The following is a 17,061-nucleotide window of genomic DNA, read 5'->3' as shown; positions in this document are numbered from 1 at the left end:
TGCATTCTGTGCTGTTTTCTGTAATACAAGGCCATGAAACTGGAAAAAAAAAACAGACTTCCCTTGAATAATGGAATCTTTCAGTTCCTCCAGAATTAACAAGATCCTGCTCCAAACCCCCGTTAAAGGTCTGTTCAAGCCCCTGGGCAGCTCAGGCACGGTTTAACTTTTACCATATTTCTCCTCTACAGATTCATCCTGTTATTTCAGTGCTCTGTTTTGCCTGTAAGACAGATAAAAAAAAAAAAAAAACGAAGGCTGGGGTTCCCATGCTACCATGCTAAATACATCTTCCTGCATTATATTTTACTGTCTGAGCAATGTGTCTTGTCCTTGTCAAATACAAAGTTCACATGGATGTTTTTAGCATGACGGTCAATAAAATCAAGCATTGATCTGTTGAAGAACACTGTTGCTATCTTTCCGCCAGGAGGAAGAACAGGAGCAGGCCGGAGTATGAGCAGCAGACCAGTGGGAACTACGCCATGACAGGTAAATGGTCTCAGGCTTAAAATATATGCAAGGAAGTGCCATTTATGGCAGTCACTACAGATAATTAGAGGAATTTAATAGTTTTCTCAAGATGAATTAGGGTGTTAAAATGCAGATGTCTTACTTTTAGCCAATTTACTGCAAGGAAAAGCTCTTTTTTTTTTATGCTTTCTGTGTACACTGTGTACACAGGCAGCTCCTCTGGCACTTTCTACAAACGCTTTATGTCTAGATCTCCTCACTGAATGGATACTGTACAGAGCTTTGCTTATCTGAGCAAACGTGACTTCCCAGAGGAGCCGCGCATTACACTCAAGAGAACATTTAACAGCTGTCAAAGATGATCCATCACATGCCATACTTACATATGTACCGTGCATGCACTGGACGAATTCCCTTACTCTTTGTCAGGGAGAAACTCAACTATAGTACAGTGCTCCAGGACTAAAACAGAAGAAAGGCTAATTCGTTAGGAAGCAGAGCTTAGCTGTGACAGCCTCAGAGCCACAGAGTCAGAGCCGGCTGAGACGCTCTCGCATTAAAGAGCGTGTGATCCACACGAGGTGAACGAGGCAGGCAGGTTTTTATCCAGCTGGAGAGAGACACCATGTGGTGAGGATTCCTCCTGCTGCTCAAGCAGAGGCACACCCAGGCTCTGACCACGTTACACCCTGCCTTTTGAATACAAGTCTGGCTGTTAAACACTTACTGCTGAAGTGCAGATGGACTGCATTAGGATATGTTTGAATAGAATAAAAATGATTTGATCTTAAGAAATGATCTTAAAGTCTCTCTAAATGTAAAGCTGTTTTTTTTTTTTTTTTGTAAGCTGCCATTCAAAAACGCAAACAGTGTGTAATTAACTAAAAAAAATGATTAATACATCATTGTGCTGGTATGACAGTCATATTATAAGTTAGTCAAGACAACTGTGCAAAGTGTGGCCCTGAAGGAGCAGACATTAACACACAGCTGAGTGGTTTGTGGCACTGGGTGTGTGATTCCTCCACTGGGACAGGGTTTGAGTGACAGTGAAGAACATGCACATACTGTACTGTGCGCTGCCAGCAGTTATCATTTATCTCCAGGATACTGTCCTTTGCAGCTGTACAGGCTCCCTCTTCCGTCTACCTCTATGTGTCCCCTCATGATTTGCTGTGATTTTAAAAGATAGGAGGATAATGGAGTCAGCCTGAGACGGGTCTTGGTTTTCTTTCTTGAGACTGTGTATTCGTCAGCCTCACAGCATCACACTGTGAATGTGATAGAACGCAACTCCCCTTCATTAACAATGTGATAGCCTGCAGACCAAGTGTGAGGTCGTAGCCGACAGCCTATTTGTGTTAATTGTTAGCTGTGGTAGCTCTGGTGTGTGTGTCTGTGTGTGTGTCTGTGTGTGTGTCTGTGTGTGTGGGTGCCGGCGCGCCTGCCTGTGCACGCATGTGTGTGGGCTGACAGCTGGCCAGGTTCGAGTTGGTCTAAAACCATGTGCGCTCTGTCAGGGTTGTACAGGCGCCTTCTTTAGGATTGATGAATTGCCTGCTTTCTTGATTAAACCCTCCGTCACTTCCCAACAAAACAAAAACCCCAACACAAAAAAAAAAGAGTGAGCTGAGGGGAGGAGAGGTAACATGTCTGGGAAATCTGTCATCTGCAGTCACATCATGTACAGATGTGATGTGCAGGCGCTTTGACATTTATTACCAGAATATTAAAAACTAATTCACATTTATTTTGCAGCCCTCTTTCACTTGACAGTTCAGGCTCATTTGAAAAGTTATCAAGTTTTCATCGCAGCTCCAACCTTTTGCTTTTCTTCACCACGTTGCTTTGATCCACGCCAAGTCCCTTTGCCAATTAGGTCTGTTACTCATACAGTGACAGAAAAGCAGGATATTTTAAAGGTAATTGAACTTGCATTCATGAAATGTGTCTAAAAAGCATATGTTTGATAAGAAATAAATGTAAAGGTGTAGGGAGAAAAAGTCCTAGACTCTAAAATAAGCCTATGTGACGTCCAGTCTGTTGCATTGCAGTCTGTCTTCATTACCCACAGAACAACATATAGTATTCAGCAGACATCCACCTGATAAAAAGGTAAACGTAATAAAAAGTAATACATTTACATATCTATTGCATTAATCAAAAATAAATCCTGACATTGGCCCTGATCTAACGTAATATGGAGAGCAATTATTTCCCTATCCATTAGAGGAACTTCAATTAACAGACACGAGACAGTTCATCCTTCAGAGGAGGAGGAGGAGGAGGAGGAGGAGGAGGAGGAGGAAAAAAATAGGAGGCTCAAAATTAACTTGGGTTTGCAAAATATCTTGGCAGGATGACAGTGATTTTTGATTTTCAGGAAACAATATTAGAATTCTTATTAAACTATGTGCATCTGCTTTTAATTTGCTGCAAATAATTGGAAAATGCAATGGAGCTTTCCAATTAAAGCTCCACTTTATGCTGTTTAATAATACCCTCATAATATTATAGCTTATGAAATGACAGGTGAGTTGGTGTATGAATAAAACATAAAGCCCTGTAATAAGAGACAGAAAAAAAAAAAAGAAAAAAAAACGAGACAGTTGTTGGGGGGCTTTTAAATGCTCGACATAATTTGCATATATTAATCTCCTCTTTTCAGCCTTATCAAGTATTCCACTGTATTTGAAGTTAAAATAGTCGTGACAGGCAGGGGTACGCTTCGTTTTTCCAAGGATTTATTACTTGTATAATTCTGGATCTTTAATAAGCCAATATGACTGATCCTCTGAGTTCTGTGGAATTTGGTTAATTGTTCCAGATGGTGCTCACTGATTATGCAAAATTACTTTCTTTCTCCTCTTTTTCCCCCAACTACACCATTTCTTGATTGACTAACATGGAGAAAAAAGATTATTTTTGGCGCAGCACTTTCATTAAGAGGGTTCTCATCAGGTTTCAAACAAAAGTTCCATCTTATCTCCCTGTGTAGTTCTGGGCGAGGCTGTGCAGAGGGAGGAGATCTGCCGGCTCTTATCTCTAACCGTGATGGATCTCAACTGCTTCTGCACCGCTGGGGTTATATTTTAGAATAACACAATTCTTTAGGCTGAGGGATTAAAAAACACGACCTCTGGTTAGTGACACAAAAGTTATTATTAGTGTACGGCGTTCTCTTCTTTCTCTTTTCTCCTCTCTTTCGCTACCAGAGATTGATGAAATTGCTAAGCAGCAGGGTTGGTCCTCCACTTGCAGCTCGGGCTCCATCCACAACTCACTAACATTCTGTTTTGCATCAGCTAAACTGAGGTGAATGAATCATTTATGGAAGTGTTATGGGGGAGTATAGGGCAGATTTACTGCCGAGCTTTTACTTTAGATGGAATGGGAGTTCTATGAAACCGATCTTGATGTCTGAAGTAATGCCAAAGCTTACATCAAGACATGAAAGGAACGCTCTTAAAACCCACGTTTTGCTTCTTAATTCCCCTGGTCAGCAAAAGGCGAAACAGAGGGGGGGGGGGGGGGGGGGGGGAGTATTTACACCTAATGTATACACACACACACACACACACACACACACACACACGTGTCCCCCTACTGTTACTACTCCCAGCAACTATTGATATAAAGGAGTGTTGAATTTCCTCTTAATAATTTGATGGTTTATAAATTACAGTGTGTTAAAATTAGCCTTAATTCATATTTAAGTCTGAGCTGTTCGTGCATTTTCAGTATTGAAATGGGAGCATAGTTCAAATGTTTTGGGCTGAGTCCTGCAGAAATGAATTGAACAACCGTCCAAAAATTACACCACCATGCTATTAACAGAAATCTACACTAAAAAGAAGTTTTGGTCAGAAAAAAGATTTGGTCAGAAACTCTGGACTCTGGACAGAAAATGTCTGTTTCTACTGTTTTCTGTTTTCTCTGGAAAAGCAAGAAAAGCACTTATCATTTTCTGATCTCAACAGAAGCTTTGTTTCCTTGTGGAGGAAATAGTTTTTTATTTAGAGATCATTGAATAAGTTCAATCAGACACATTTGTCTGTGTGTGTGTGTGTGTGTGTGTTCATGCGTCTCTCTCTCTCTCTCTCTCTCTCTCTCTAAGGGGACCCATTTCAGCCCTAGGATTAGTTAATTGTGAAGCCATGTCCCCATATGGGAAAAATCAGATTTTGGGTCAGTGGTTAAGGTTAGAGTTTAGGCAAGTACTGGTTATGGTTAGGCTTAGCATACGTTTACAGGAAATTAATGTGTTTGGGTAATGGTTCATCTATACAATCTCAAGAGTGACATTAGTGAATGTTTGTGTGAGGTTTTTTTTTTTATGGGAAAACAACATGTAAGGATCTTAACCAAAGTCGTCTCTGGTCTTATTTAAAACCTCTGGTCTTAAAAGCAAACAGAAAGAAACCCTTCTGCAACATTATAGTCCAGTTCCAACTCGGCAAAGCCAAACAGAATATAAAAATCAAAGGTTTTCATTTACTATGTGTCTATCCTCAGTCAAGCACATTCGGATTTTAAGAGGTAAAATACCCTTAAACTAAATCCTGCTGGCATTTATCCCACTGATATATCAAGCATCCTGCTGGACTACCCAGGTTATTTTCAAAACATGATCGATCCCAGTGTGATGGTGCCATTAAGCATCTGGAGATGAATCCTGAATGAATCGTACTGGAATTTTTGACTGGAGCCTTGAGGCCCTCAGGCATTTTTGGACCTTTATTACAGTCAAATAAGAGACTTTAAATGGCTCTGCATTTGCAGGCCAGACTGGACTCTGGAGTCTCATCCCTCATTGCTTTCTATCCATCCCTGAGATAGAAGCAGTGCTCCATTAGTTTCAGTGTCCAGACGTGGACATCCTCAATGGATGGGCCTGTCACGGCTCCCTCATTTGCCCCATGTACAGCAGGGTTTGTTATCACACATCTAATTAGAACTTGATAAAAAATATTTCACAAAAATCCAGTCATTAAATATAGTTTAAGGAGATTTATGGTCAAATATGCCTTAAAGATCTTTTAATGGCTCTGCTGACTTGTTAAGTTTGTAATTAATGATCTTCTAATACATACTGTGGTGTGATTTAGAAAGCACAATGAGATTCTGGGAATGAAGTCGTTTTAGAAAGGGCATCTGGGGCTCCCAGAAGCTATATTAAATAGTTCTGCTCTCACTGGTTTGCTTAGAGCCACGAAGTCTGCTGTGAAAAAGTTGAAACACATCAGCGTCATTTTATGTTGGTGTGCGTGATTATGAAACAGTTGCTTTGCCTTTTCAATAGTCAGTCGGTGTGTACAGTCTTATTTAAGTAATGGAAAATATATATATCTCTTTTCAAAGTCCACGAATCCACACACAGTAAAACTAATAAGAAAATGCATATGTATCAAACAATAAATGCATTATACTAATAACAGTCTCCTGTTTCATCAGGAGAGTAATGGTGTCCTTATTAGCATAATTAATGACAAATGGCAGCGCGGCATTGGTGGATTGGTTCTAGGGGATGATAAATTGGTGGATGCCCAGGTTAGTGGCTGCCAAGGAGGCCTCTTTGGCTGTCATCCCTCCTGCTTCCACTCTGGCACAGTTCATTACTCACCGTGTGAGATGCCACTTTACATTGCCTGGTACTGTGAGCATGGAGAACTTAATAATGCCACCCATAACCACACAGGGCCTGCTGCTTTACCCACAGTCCAGAGGGCAAGCAGCTCAGCGAGGGCGAGGGGTTGCGAGGGGGGGGGGGCAGGGCGACACAGGAATCGTCTCCTGCAGCTGCACTGATCAAAACAGATCACGCATCAGTCACGACTTGAGGGGAACCGGGGCCATATGACCCAGTCTCCAGTGCTGGTGAGTGTTTCTTGTTAGGATTTCTGGGGCTCGCCACATCCCTCGCATCATTACGGGTTAGTTTGCCCACAGAACCACTAATTAAGAGGGGATTTGTGTAATTGTGCCTTCTGCTGTGTCCCATCCGGCACATGCAATTTACCGTCAGCCCTCTGCCAGCTTTTACACTTGTCCAGAGAGGCGTACCCCATTTATACACACATTCTGCTGCACATTTACCAGCAGCCACAGCTGGGGATCAATGCCAGTGCCATGGCAATGTCTTAAAAGACACTGTGCTGCTGATTAAAGTCTGATTGTCCGTTTAATTTCATAAAAGCTCTCAATAACAAGCGAGAGAAAAGGGCTCTCCCAGTACTTCTCCAGTCCTGACTGCTTTTAAAAAACGGTTAATAGAGGTTTTGTAATCATACCGAACCACTGAAGAATTTCGGTACTGAAATAGCTCTCACGTATATGCGTAACATATACATTGCCCATACTGGAGAAGTTATCACACATATACACACTTCCTCAGAGCATTCACTGTTATGCAGCGGTGTTTGCGGCCAACTCACTGTAGGTGTTGCTGGCTCTGCCCATTTTCTGGAAGACTGATGGACCAGCGCCCAACTGGGACTGCCTCCTGGCTCCCTACCCACTACCAGATTTCAAGGACTGCTTGTCACAGATGGAAAAGTAAGTGGGTCATTCTGCATAAGCTTGCCATTTTGCATCCCTCTGGTAACAAAAAAAAAAAAGTTGAATTTTCATGTTGGGGAATTTTTGTTCTTTGTGTGTTTCGTTACAGTAGATGCAATTAGAGCTTTTTTTTTTTGGCTGTTTTATTTATTTATTTTTTATTTTTTTGAGAACATGTCACTTAGGCATTTGTCATATATGGTACGTTTATTATATTTTACAAATCTTTCAAAATGTTCAAACTGAGTTAAAGTATCATGTGATAATACACCACCTTTTCTAGCCAAACGGTACAAAAAGAACAAATGTTAATCAAAGGGAATAAACAGCAAGCTTGTGTGAAATGATCCAACTTCTCTCCACTCCTTTTGGTGCTTCTGTTTTCCCTCCACAGTGTCTCCCCTTAACCCTGAGTGTCTTGCAGCTCCAGCCTGTAGTACTGGATGTCTTGCATACTACCCTAAGCGCTGCGAAACGTTTAAATTTGTTTACATTTTTGAGCATTTGGATGGGATGGAGATTAATATTTTAGTATAAACTAACTGACTTGCTGTCAGCAGAATTGCAACAGAAGCTTGCACACACCACAGCGAGACTGGGGAAACAAGCTGCACACAGCCGGCAGAAACAAATGAAAATAGATAATCAGAAACCATCAACATCATTTCAGAGCGTTATCTGTTTTAGTTTCAGTGTTATATGCTTTTTAGAATGTTAATTGACTCCCCAGTAAACATTTAAATAATTCAAAAGTTACACTTCCACTTTTGCAAGTGAGATTTTTAATGCATTGAAAAGTTTTTTTTTTTTCCTTCTTCTTCTTCTTCTTCTTCTTCCCTCGTCTGTCTAGAGAGCTTGAAAAAGCGGGAAAAAGATAAAAGAAAAAGAATGGGTTTCATAGAGCCATAGTCATTAAAAGAATCTGAAAATAGCAACTCACTATCATCTGTTCTCATAGCACGGGTCAGGAGCTCTGACACCTCCAAAATTCCTCCTGTCAGGGTAGGGGGCCATTTGTATTCTCTCTCATTAGGCAATTTGACTAATGACCTGCCGTGGCTGCAGAGCTACTGAGGGACCCGGAGCCTCGCGCCCTCTCTCTCGCAGCAGCCTGAACACACACCCTCTATTGGAATGGCACAGATGGCATGCCCAGGCGACAAAATAAACTACAATATGTCTCCGAGATGCTGTCAGGCCTGGGCACTATTTCTCATGTCAGAGTGGGGCTAAGGGCTGTGAGTGGGCATAGGGGGTCCTCCTCCAGCTCTCTGTTCATCTACTCACCATTATCTGCAGAGGTGACAGAGAGCGGGGTCTGCAACTAGAATAGCATTTCCATGGTCTGCATAAAGAATCTGCCTCAAATTGAGAGTCACAGCGACAGGAAAGGTATTGCGATGTCTAGCCCGGCTACACAAAGAGAAAAGGCAACATCCAGTTGTTTGGAATATGAAATACAGCAGGTTCCAGATAAAGCTCTAACCTGTTTTTGAGCAGCTTTACTTATTATTTCTTATTGTTTTACGCTATTAAACAATAGAAATCAGCTCAATCATGAGTGAAAAGTTGTAATAGATTCTCCGTTTGCACTTGCAGGCTATTGCCCTGACTGTGACTTTCTCACTTAATTCAGGTGCGAGACAGATTCACCCAAGTAATCATACTAGACAGAGATCAATGCAATTCTGCTGAATTAGTGGAGTGTAAAATAAAAGTTCATCAACATTCCTAAAGTGTTACTCTTGAGTTGTGGTTCAGGTAATATGAGGTATGCTCGATCACCCACGCATATTTTTCCATCAGTCAGTGTCGGAGCACAACTCTGTGTGTGTGTCTGTGTGTGTGTGTGTGTGTCTGTGTGTGTGTGTGTGTGCGCCTGTGTGCATGGCCAATGTCTGTTAGAACCCTGGAAATGCAATGTATGGCGCTGCTGAAGTCCTGGGTGACAGTGCATCCAACAATGGAAGAGTGAGGGATTAGTGCTCAGCCCAGCGTACGAGGGAGCCCTTCCCGCCCTGAAACAGCCATTCATCTGTGCCCAGGGGCTGGAGATGACAATGCAGCCATTGCTCATCGCACCTGACGGAGCCATTAATAAGGCAATGATCCACACGGGCCCTGTGCTGACTCCGTTCTTTACACTACAATCACTCAAGCCACAGGGTCCTCCTTACTTAACGCCACCTCTGAGTTCACCATCACCACTATCATCATCATCATCATCACCATCATCAGCATAGTCATCTTACCAAAATTTCTGCCAGGTGTTTTCTTAATGGCTGCACATACTCACACACCTCCAAATGCCAAATAACTACCCCATTCCCTACACAGCAATACACTCGTGAGTTAATGGACTGTAGCCTGGCCATTTGAGCGGCTGGAACATGCTTCATGGTGGGATTCCTGGTCAGAAGATTGGATTTACATTATTTTTGCCCTTTGCACCTTTTGTATTTCTCCATGGTATCCATTTCTTACCACCAAGTCATCTCCCGCGCCTCTCCATTTGTCTGGATGTAAGATAGCCTCTGTAGTATAGATGGTGGAGGAATACAAAGTGAGAGCTGGTTTTAAATGTAATCCTTGAGCAATAAAGAAACTCTCTGGCCTTCAGCTCTGCGCATTCATCTGTCCGTGCCAGGCAGATCCATCAGCAGCTACAATCTCGGCTTCCCATTGCTGGCTATTGATTCAAATGTATTCTCCCTGCCTATCTCTGCCTGCTGTTGGTGCTCCCAGCGACACAGTAGTGCATGTTTATTCACTTGTTTTTATGAGCTTAAACAAGTCATTGCACCCACCCAGTCGCCCCGGTTAGCTTGCAGCTCCAGATAGCCACACATCCCAGGACGCTGCAAGGAGGTGGATGTCAGGTCTCGGACACTGAACAGCCGTTGGGCGAGTGGAAAAGGAGCCGGGGATAAAACGTTCACCGCCTTCCCTCGAGCACCACCGTGAGGTTGACATTTTTGGTTTTGAGTGAAATAGCTCGACAGCTGTTAGATTCCCATTGAATTTAGTGCAGACACTCATGTCCCCTTCAGGGTGTGCTGTAATAACTTTAGTGATCCCTCATCAGGTCAAATTCAGTTCCCTTAATGCTTTGGTTTATGATTGTTTTTTAGTGCAAATAAATAAATGCTAACACGCTAAACTAACAGGGATAAGATGGTTAATATTTAACCTCCTGGCATGTTAGCATTGTTATTGTGAGTTTGTTAGCTTGCTGATGTTAGCATTAAATTCAAAGGACAGCCTCACACTAGCGCGGCGGTAGACTTTTGTTACGACCACATTTTTACTGTGGGATTGGCGGCCAAGACACTAAATAAGCTTTCCTGTGGTCACGAGGACGAGGGTCATGCTTTGATTACAAAGATCACATTGTGTCACACCCATGCGGAAAGTGCCAAACCGTGGATCTGTGCAATAACCAAGAAAGGAAATCAAGTCGCATAAGTGTCAAAGTGAGGGATATTTTAGAATTTCATACATTAAAATATTGCTGTGAACAGGAAAGACCAAGAGGAGTGTCAGCTCCAAAACGATGACTCATGAACAGCTTCGGCTTACATTTATGAGTTCCTTTTCCTGTGCCAGCGGCCTGATGGACTGTGGGTAAAAGAACACCAGTTGGAAGCTTGGCCTCTTGATATTTGGGGCTCCGGTCGAAGCCAACGGCAGCAAGTTTTGTGCCTCCAGATTTGGGAGTTTTATAATGAAGCCGAGCAGCTGCAGTTTTCCCTTCAGTCTGGAAATGAGAGGCTTTGTGTCCCTTGTCACCCTGTGTTAATTTGGGCCCTAATGTATTTTATAAACAAAGGGCTGCTCTCTAGCCTGACAGTCGTGACACCTTGATTCCAGTGCAGGATGCATGCAGTACGGGGTTACACCATTAATAATCAACTGGCAGCCATCACACCATTTTAACCACGATCATTATGATAAAGGGCATACACTTAATTACAGGCCTGCTTAATTATAGCTCTGTTGAAGCTCGTTTGTTTGGTCAAATGCTAATTATACCACCACGCTCTTGGCAAGTCCTCATTTCAATCCACTTTTTGCCGGCTGAACAGTGTGGCTTATTTTCATGCAAATTTGATATCTGGTGAATGTTTTGTCTCTCTTCTTTCCGCTTTTCTGTGCCTAGTGTGAGTGTGTCTTTGTTTCGGAGGTGAACATCTCTCAGACAAGACAGAATCGGGAATAATCAAGAGTAATTAAACTGGAAGAGGGTTGGGTTGGAGGAGAGAGTGGAGGTGCTCAAATACAGCGGAGAATAAAAAAGCCTTTCATCTTCTCTACATAGACGGAAGGAGGGGAGGTGTCGGGGTGGCTGGGGATGTTGATAGCTTTGCTGTTTTATAAACCCACGTTTAGTCTCGTGGAAGTACTCCGGATCAAGAATAGGGAGTAATATTTCTTTGTTTTTTCTAAGTCAACCTTAAACTTTGTTGTTTTCTTACTTTTTCTTTGCAGCTCTGGATGATGTGCCCTTTGTGATCTCTGAGAAGTTTCATGAAAACCCCAAAGAGGTAAACATTTCTTTGAGGAACGAGCAACAAAATGCCAAATCACTGCTTTATTACAAAGACTCTGAGAAGGGTCATGTTACTGTACAGTTGTCATGCAGCCTGTAGTGTGGTATGGTCATGATATTTGATCCTCTTTCACAGTGTACAACCATTAGGCTCTTTTTCCACACCTTTGCTTTTCTTTCTTTCCTTTTTTTTTTTTTTCAATTTTCCTTTCCTCTTTTCTTTCCTTTTCTTTCGTTTCCTCTCCTCCAGACTGAGTGATGAATGCATGCAGTCAGGCAGAGCTGGCTCAATGCAGTCCATTTGGCTGGCTGGCGGTGGTTGTCACTATAGCCCCGTTTGTATTGACACCAAGAGGGAGAGGATTAAAGATTTTAAGCATGCTTACTTAGCCATGAGCCTAACCGCCATGTTTCTCGTGTGTTTTTTTTCTTTTTCTTCTCCTTCCTCCTCTTCTCTTCCTCTTCTTCCTCCTCCCCCCCCCCCCCCTCCTCTCCCTGCTTTTGATTTCAGACGCAGCAAGTCAATTTAATGGGCATTACGATCAAATCCCTGGCAGAGATCGAGGAGGAAGTGAGTAGAGGCTGCAACGCTCGGCTGCCGCTGACGCCGCTGGCCCAGAATGCAAAGCAAACGGTCTTGGGGTTGTAATTAAGTGTCTGAGACAGCGAGGCCCTGTTGGCTCCACTAAGCCCCAATTGAATAAAAGCATGGCCAGGCTAGGCAGCCATTCTCTCTTAAAAGCTTCGTCTGCTGTTCCAAAACACTTGACTTTTATTCCCCAATTCTTCTCTCACACAGCTCAATTTAGCATCTCGCACAGTGCAGTAGATCTGGAGGAGCTGCTCTGCTCCGATTCTGCATGTTTAACTTTTTACAATCAGCTTCATCTTCAGCAATGAAAAAGTTAGAGATCATGTTGAGCAAATAAAAGCACTACAAAGTCCTCCCCATTTCTGATGAAACACTGTAGCCTGCAGGCATTCGTAGGAAGAAAATCATCTGTGTGCAGCTCCGTCCTCAGAGCCCATGTGTTTGTGAGAGCAAGAGAAAGAAAGAGAGTCTGTGTGTGTGTGTGTGTGTGTGTGTGTGTGCGCTTTAAAGAGAGTGACAACCCCCCTTCTCTCTCATTAGCACGGTATCTTGGTATCAGAACTGCCAGGAAGTGACAGACCACTGTAAAAGAACAGGTGCTGTTGGGTTTGAGATGTGTTACAGAGCAAACACTCCCTCATCAAACCGGGTGTCTGTTCTGCACTCTGCCTCTGTCTTCTGTCACATACTATCCAAATCACACAGAGTCGCCATCTTGTCATATGGTCATCTGAATGAAGCTCATTGTCAGCGAAGGTATTAATGGCGTGTACGTGCATGTGTGTGTTTTCCAGGGTGGAGACAGGCTGGCTGCTCATCCTATATGCTCGTCTTTTTTCCTCCTCTCCTCTCCTCTCCTCTCCTCTCCACTCCTCTCCTCTCCTCTCCTCTCCACTCCTCCTTCCTTTCTTCTCAGAGAGTGTGATTAGCAGGAGGACACATGGTGAGCTGAGCTGGGGAAGGGAAGGGAAGGGGCATGAGAAATCATTAATTACAGTCGCGCTGGAGCTGATGAAGTAAATGTGAGATAGTGTAACACACAGGATTTAGTGAAGTGGACGACAGCACAAGATTAATGGTGGGGCCAGGCTGATGAGGATGAAGTCACAGCTTAGCTTGATAATTAGTTTCCAAGTGGAAACATCCCTCACCATTGTGTTATTTTTACTTCTCTCCTCTTATTATTATACTGCGATGATATCTGCAGAACAGCGGGGCAAATATAGTCGCTGATGTTCTCGCAAACATGTTGGACAGCAGGAGCGTTTCTTTTTAGAATGTGATGCATGTCTGCAGAATTGGATTTTTTTTTTCCTTTTCTTTGTCTAGTTTTGTTTGTTTTTCTCTATCAGTGTTACAGTATTAATGTAATGCCCACCATGTTTCCTCTGTTCAAGGGTTCTGCAGAGCAGCAGCTCATTCTTGGTAATATAAAAGAACAAAGTCCCAAAAATGAAATTCAGAAAAAGCTTTTAGTGCCAAACTGTACCCCAGTTTTCTAAACATTGCTGAGCATTTTCTCCTTCTGTTGTCCAGAAGAGGTCACTGTCTGTGCTTGAATGCAGGCCCCCCCCCCCCTCAGGAAACTAGAGGCGCTTTCTGCAGGAAGCAGAATCTAATTGCCTCGTTTCTAAACCCATTAGAAAAAATATAGATTCATGAAAGAGATGCACTTCCTAGAATTATACATATGCACATGTAATTGAGGAAAACTGTTGTAATCACAGCCACAGTCGTAGATAAGACCATTTCCTAACAGGCATCACTTAAGCCGTGTCTCGGATGATGTTGGTTCCAGCAATTAGGCATTCTTTTCATTTCCCAAATGACTCACAAAACTTGCGGATATTATAATTGCTTTTAGCCACGCATATCTAATTTGTGTCTTTTTAAGTGTTAATTAGTTAGCGATTTAAAGTGACATCTTTATGTAGTTTGCTCTGCTGAAAAATGTTGTTGGCAGCTGGCTAATGATTTTCAGAGGGAGTATGCTAGGGTGGAAAGAAGTGTGTACGCACACATGACAAGAGTTTCATTAGCACCTATGTATGATGAGTTTTTAGTGTTTGTAGGAAGTTATCCACGTGTGTGTGTTTCTGTGACTGGGTATGCTTGTGCAGGCGGGTGAGTGTGTGTGTGTGTGTGTGTGTGTGTGTGTGTCTAGCCATTTGAACGTATGGAGGGACAGTAGTGTACAGGGGTATGTGAGAGGTGTGAGAGGGAGAGCTCCAAATAGAGGTGGAATTAATGAAGACAACATGTCACATATTTTTGGCAGTGGAGCAGGGACAGGAAATGAAGCTCGGCTCGTCTAGGTGACTGCCGCCCATGTTCTAGTGTGTCACTGTCCTGTCAGGCTGTGTGTAAAACTGGCAGACATTGATACATGCTCTCCCTGATAACACCCCATTCCCCCATCCATCATCCACACACACACACACACACATGCGCACACATATACACAACACACGTACACACAGGATTATTTATTTACTGTGCCAGATGTTGAGACTGAATTTTTGTGTGGTGGGGGGCTGAATTTCCTCACAACTAACAGGCTTGTGATATGTGACAGGTTTTGGGTAACTTGCAGCTTCCCCTCACGTAGATGAAAATCAGGGGAGGTGGTATTTTGATCGAGAGAACCCAGGTTGGAGCCACCGTGGCTCACTGGCTTCTGGTGGGGATTTGGAAACTTATTTCAGTGATCATACAGCATCACCTAGTGCTGTGATGTAGTAATACAACTGTTTAACTTAGTGACTGCTTTGTGTCACACGACTGCACTGTTTAGCCAGTGGAACTGCACCCACAGCTAAATCCTCAATGTGTTGGTATTTTTAGATCAGTGTGACCCCCCCACCATATCAAACATTTGCTAGTGTTAGTTATTTAATCGTCATAGTCACTTTTTTTAGGCAACTTTGTCGTCTTTCAATCTTTTCTTAATAATATGGATTTATTGAACAGATTTTGGAAACTGGATTACATTAAGTTTATAGTTGCTTCTTGGAACTGCTCATGTTTTTAGAGATGATCCAACTTTTTCAATTTTTTTTCCAATGCCTGAACTGATGCAATCTTCAGATCCGATACCAGCTAGGGACGGATTAGAAAATAAAAGTGGCACACCAGCATCAATACCAGCACCCTTAAGGTGATAACATGATGAGGTGTTTTATCACGTTACTCGTATCAACGGTGTGTAAACTCAGCAAACTTTTGAACGTATTAGTGGCATCTTTGCACGCCGAACTGCCGACCACTTCACCGCCACAGACTGTATGGGTTGCAGCTGCTGTAGCAGTGGGCCAATCACATGTCGCGTTAAACTGAAGGACGCTTGCGGTGATTGGCTGCAAGCAAAACCATACAGTCATTTTTTTTCTAGATCAGGGTGCTAAAAAGATTGAATGCAGGTGTCGTTTGACCAAAGAAGCTTCGATACTACATGGTACTGGGGTATTTCTGTTGAAGATACACAGCCTGCTCTGTTTTTCTCAAATTTAACATCTGTGGAGCTCATTTTTATCAAAGGCAACTTGAAGATGTTGCTAAATGGGTTAATGTAAATGACAGTGGAAGCACTGAATGTTGCAATAACATTAACAAATGAATAATAATTATTGCATATCTGTTGCGTTATGGCCTCTAGTTCTATATAGAGCGCCACCTCCATTTCTTAGATTTGGATTTGTGCCAAAATGGCACCAAAAAAAACTCCTTCGGGTACCAAAAGTTAATCATTTCAATAGAAGGGAGTTCAAATTATCATAAATAAATTACACATTTTCCTGCCTTCTACTTCCTCTTAAGACAGGAATGTTAGAAGCCCTCCTGCTTTTTAAAGAGTCATGTCCATAACATGCCAGAAGGGGGAAGTGTTTGTTTGTATTTTCTCGACCTTCATTCTGGACGACCATCTACTCACTCTGCCGTAGGGGTAACTGTCGGCCTGTAGTTTCAAGGGGGGGGTAACTTTGTTTTAATAGATTTTTCCAAACCTTCAGAGGGTTGGTTATTATATTGGTGGTGCTCAGTTTGTAATAGTCATTTTATAAGTGGATACATTTTATTGTTTTGGTGTTAATTGTTAAAATACTGCAGGGTGGAAATGTTTTTTTTGCCCTGTTTTGACAACAAATGTTTACTCAACATTGTGTATTTTCATCCTCTCTTTTTACAGTTTCACTACAACTTCAGCACCGAGCGAAGCATCGCTGTGTAACTTTCCACCCAGCTTTCACGCTCAACACACACGAGGACTGGAACACTACAGATGGACTAAAGGGATCATTTGTGAAATAATGAACTAATGACACACTGTAACTGTATATTATGTAATTTAAGATAGAAAAAGTATTTTTATCTTGATGGATTCTATTTAAATTAATTTTTTTTAATTGTACAACTGTGCACATTAAATTTTTAGTAAAAAATCTACTTATTTATCTTGAATGTGTTTTTTTTACTAAATTTGTGTTTTGTCTTATTTCACGAGAGGTTTTGAAAATTGTGTCACACTCAGAAATGAATCAAACTAATTAACATACGTAGATGTGACTCACATTTCGCCCGTCAGAATAACGGGGCCGTGCTGACAGTGAGGAGCACTCGGGGAGGACGACAGGAAGCCGAGAAGCAGGCTCATCGCACACAAACAGGCCCCACTGATGTGCATTTTCCAGCAGAAGCATCTTTCCATCACAGAGTTCATCATGAGCAGCGTGCAGCAAGAACGAGCAGAGCTTTGAGCCACGGGAGCCTTTTACCCCAGACGCCCACCCACGTCAGCAGTGACTCCTCATCTGAGTCAGGTCTTTAAGAATAGAACGCAACATTAAATTTCAACTGTGTTTTTCCTCTCTACAGCTGTATGGAGGTTTTT

At 42.4% G+C, this 17,061-nt stretch overlaps 2 protein-coding genes across 6 annotated transcripts in view; both read left to right on the top strand.

The window, feature by feature from the left end:
• Window positions 1-16,586, top strand: part of mvb12bb (multivesicular body subunit 12Bb) — a 32,878-nt gene extending 16,292 nt beyond the window's left edge. For 2 of the 3 annotated variants that reach the window (XM_070834010.1, XM_070834011.1), the window contains exons 7-9: window positions 431-492; window positions 11,521-11,576; window positions 12,093-13,020. In XM_070834010.1, the coding sequence (XP_070690111.1) occupies window positions 431-492; window positions 11,521-11,576; window positions 12,093-12,230 (256 nt within the window). In that variant the 3' untranslated portion in view covers window positions 12,231-13,020. Of the gene's footprint in view, window positions 1-430; window positions 493-11,520; window positions 11,577-12,092; window positions 13,021-16,359 lie in introns of those variants that run through there. The other variant, XM_070834013.1, reaches the window with a different exon arrangement.
• An 84-nt stretch (window positions 16,587-16,670) lies between these two features.
• The window catches only part of lmx1bb (LIM homeobox transcription factor 1, beta b), a 57,957-nt gene continuing 57,566 nt past the window's right edge, over window positions 16,671-17,061 (top strand). For all 3 annotated transcript variants that reach the window (XM_070833809.1, XM_070833811.1, XM_070833808.1), the window contains exon 1: window positions 16,671-16,990. The gene's annotated coding sequence lies outside the window, so the exon portion shown is untranslated. The remainder of the gene's footprint in view (window positions 16,991-17,061) is intronic.

Source organism: Pempheris klunzingeri, chromosome 7, assembly GCF_042242105.1.
Source record: "Pempheris klunzingeri isolate RE-2024b chromosome 7, fPemKlu1.hap1, whole genome shotgun sequence".
Classification (NCBI taxonomy): Eukaryota; Metazoa; Chordata; class Actinopteri; order Acropomatiformes; family Pempheridae; genus Pempheris; species Pempheris klunzingeri.
Note: the sequence above shows the minus strand (reverse complement) of the source record. Positions and strands in the feature narration are given on the sequence as shown.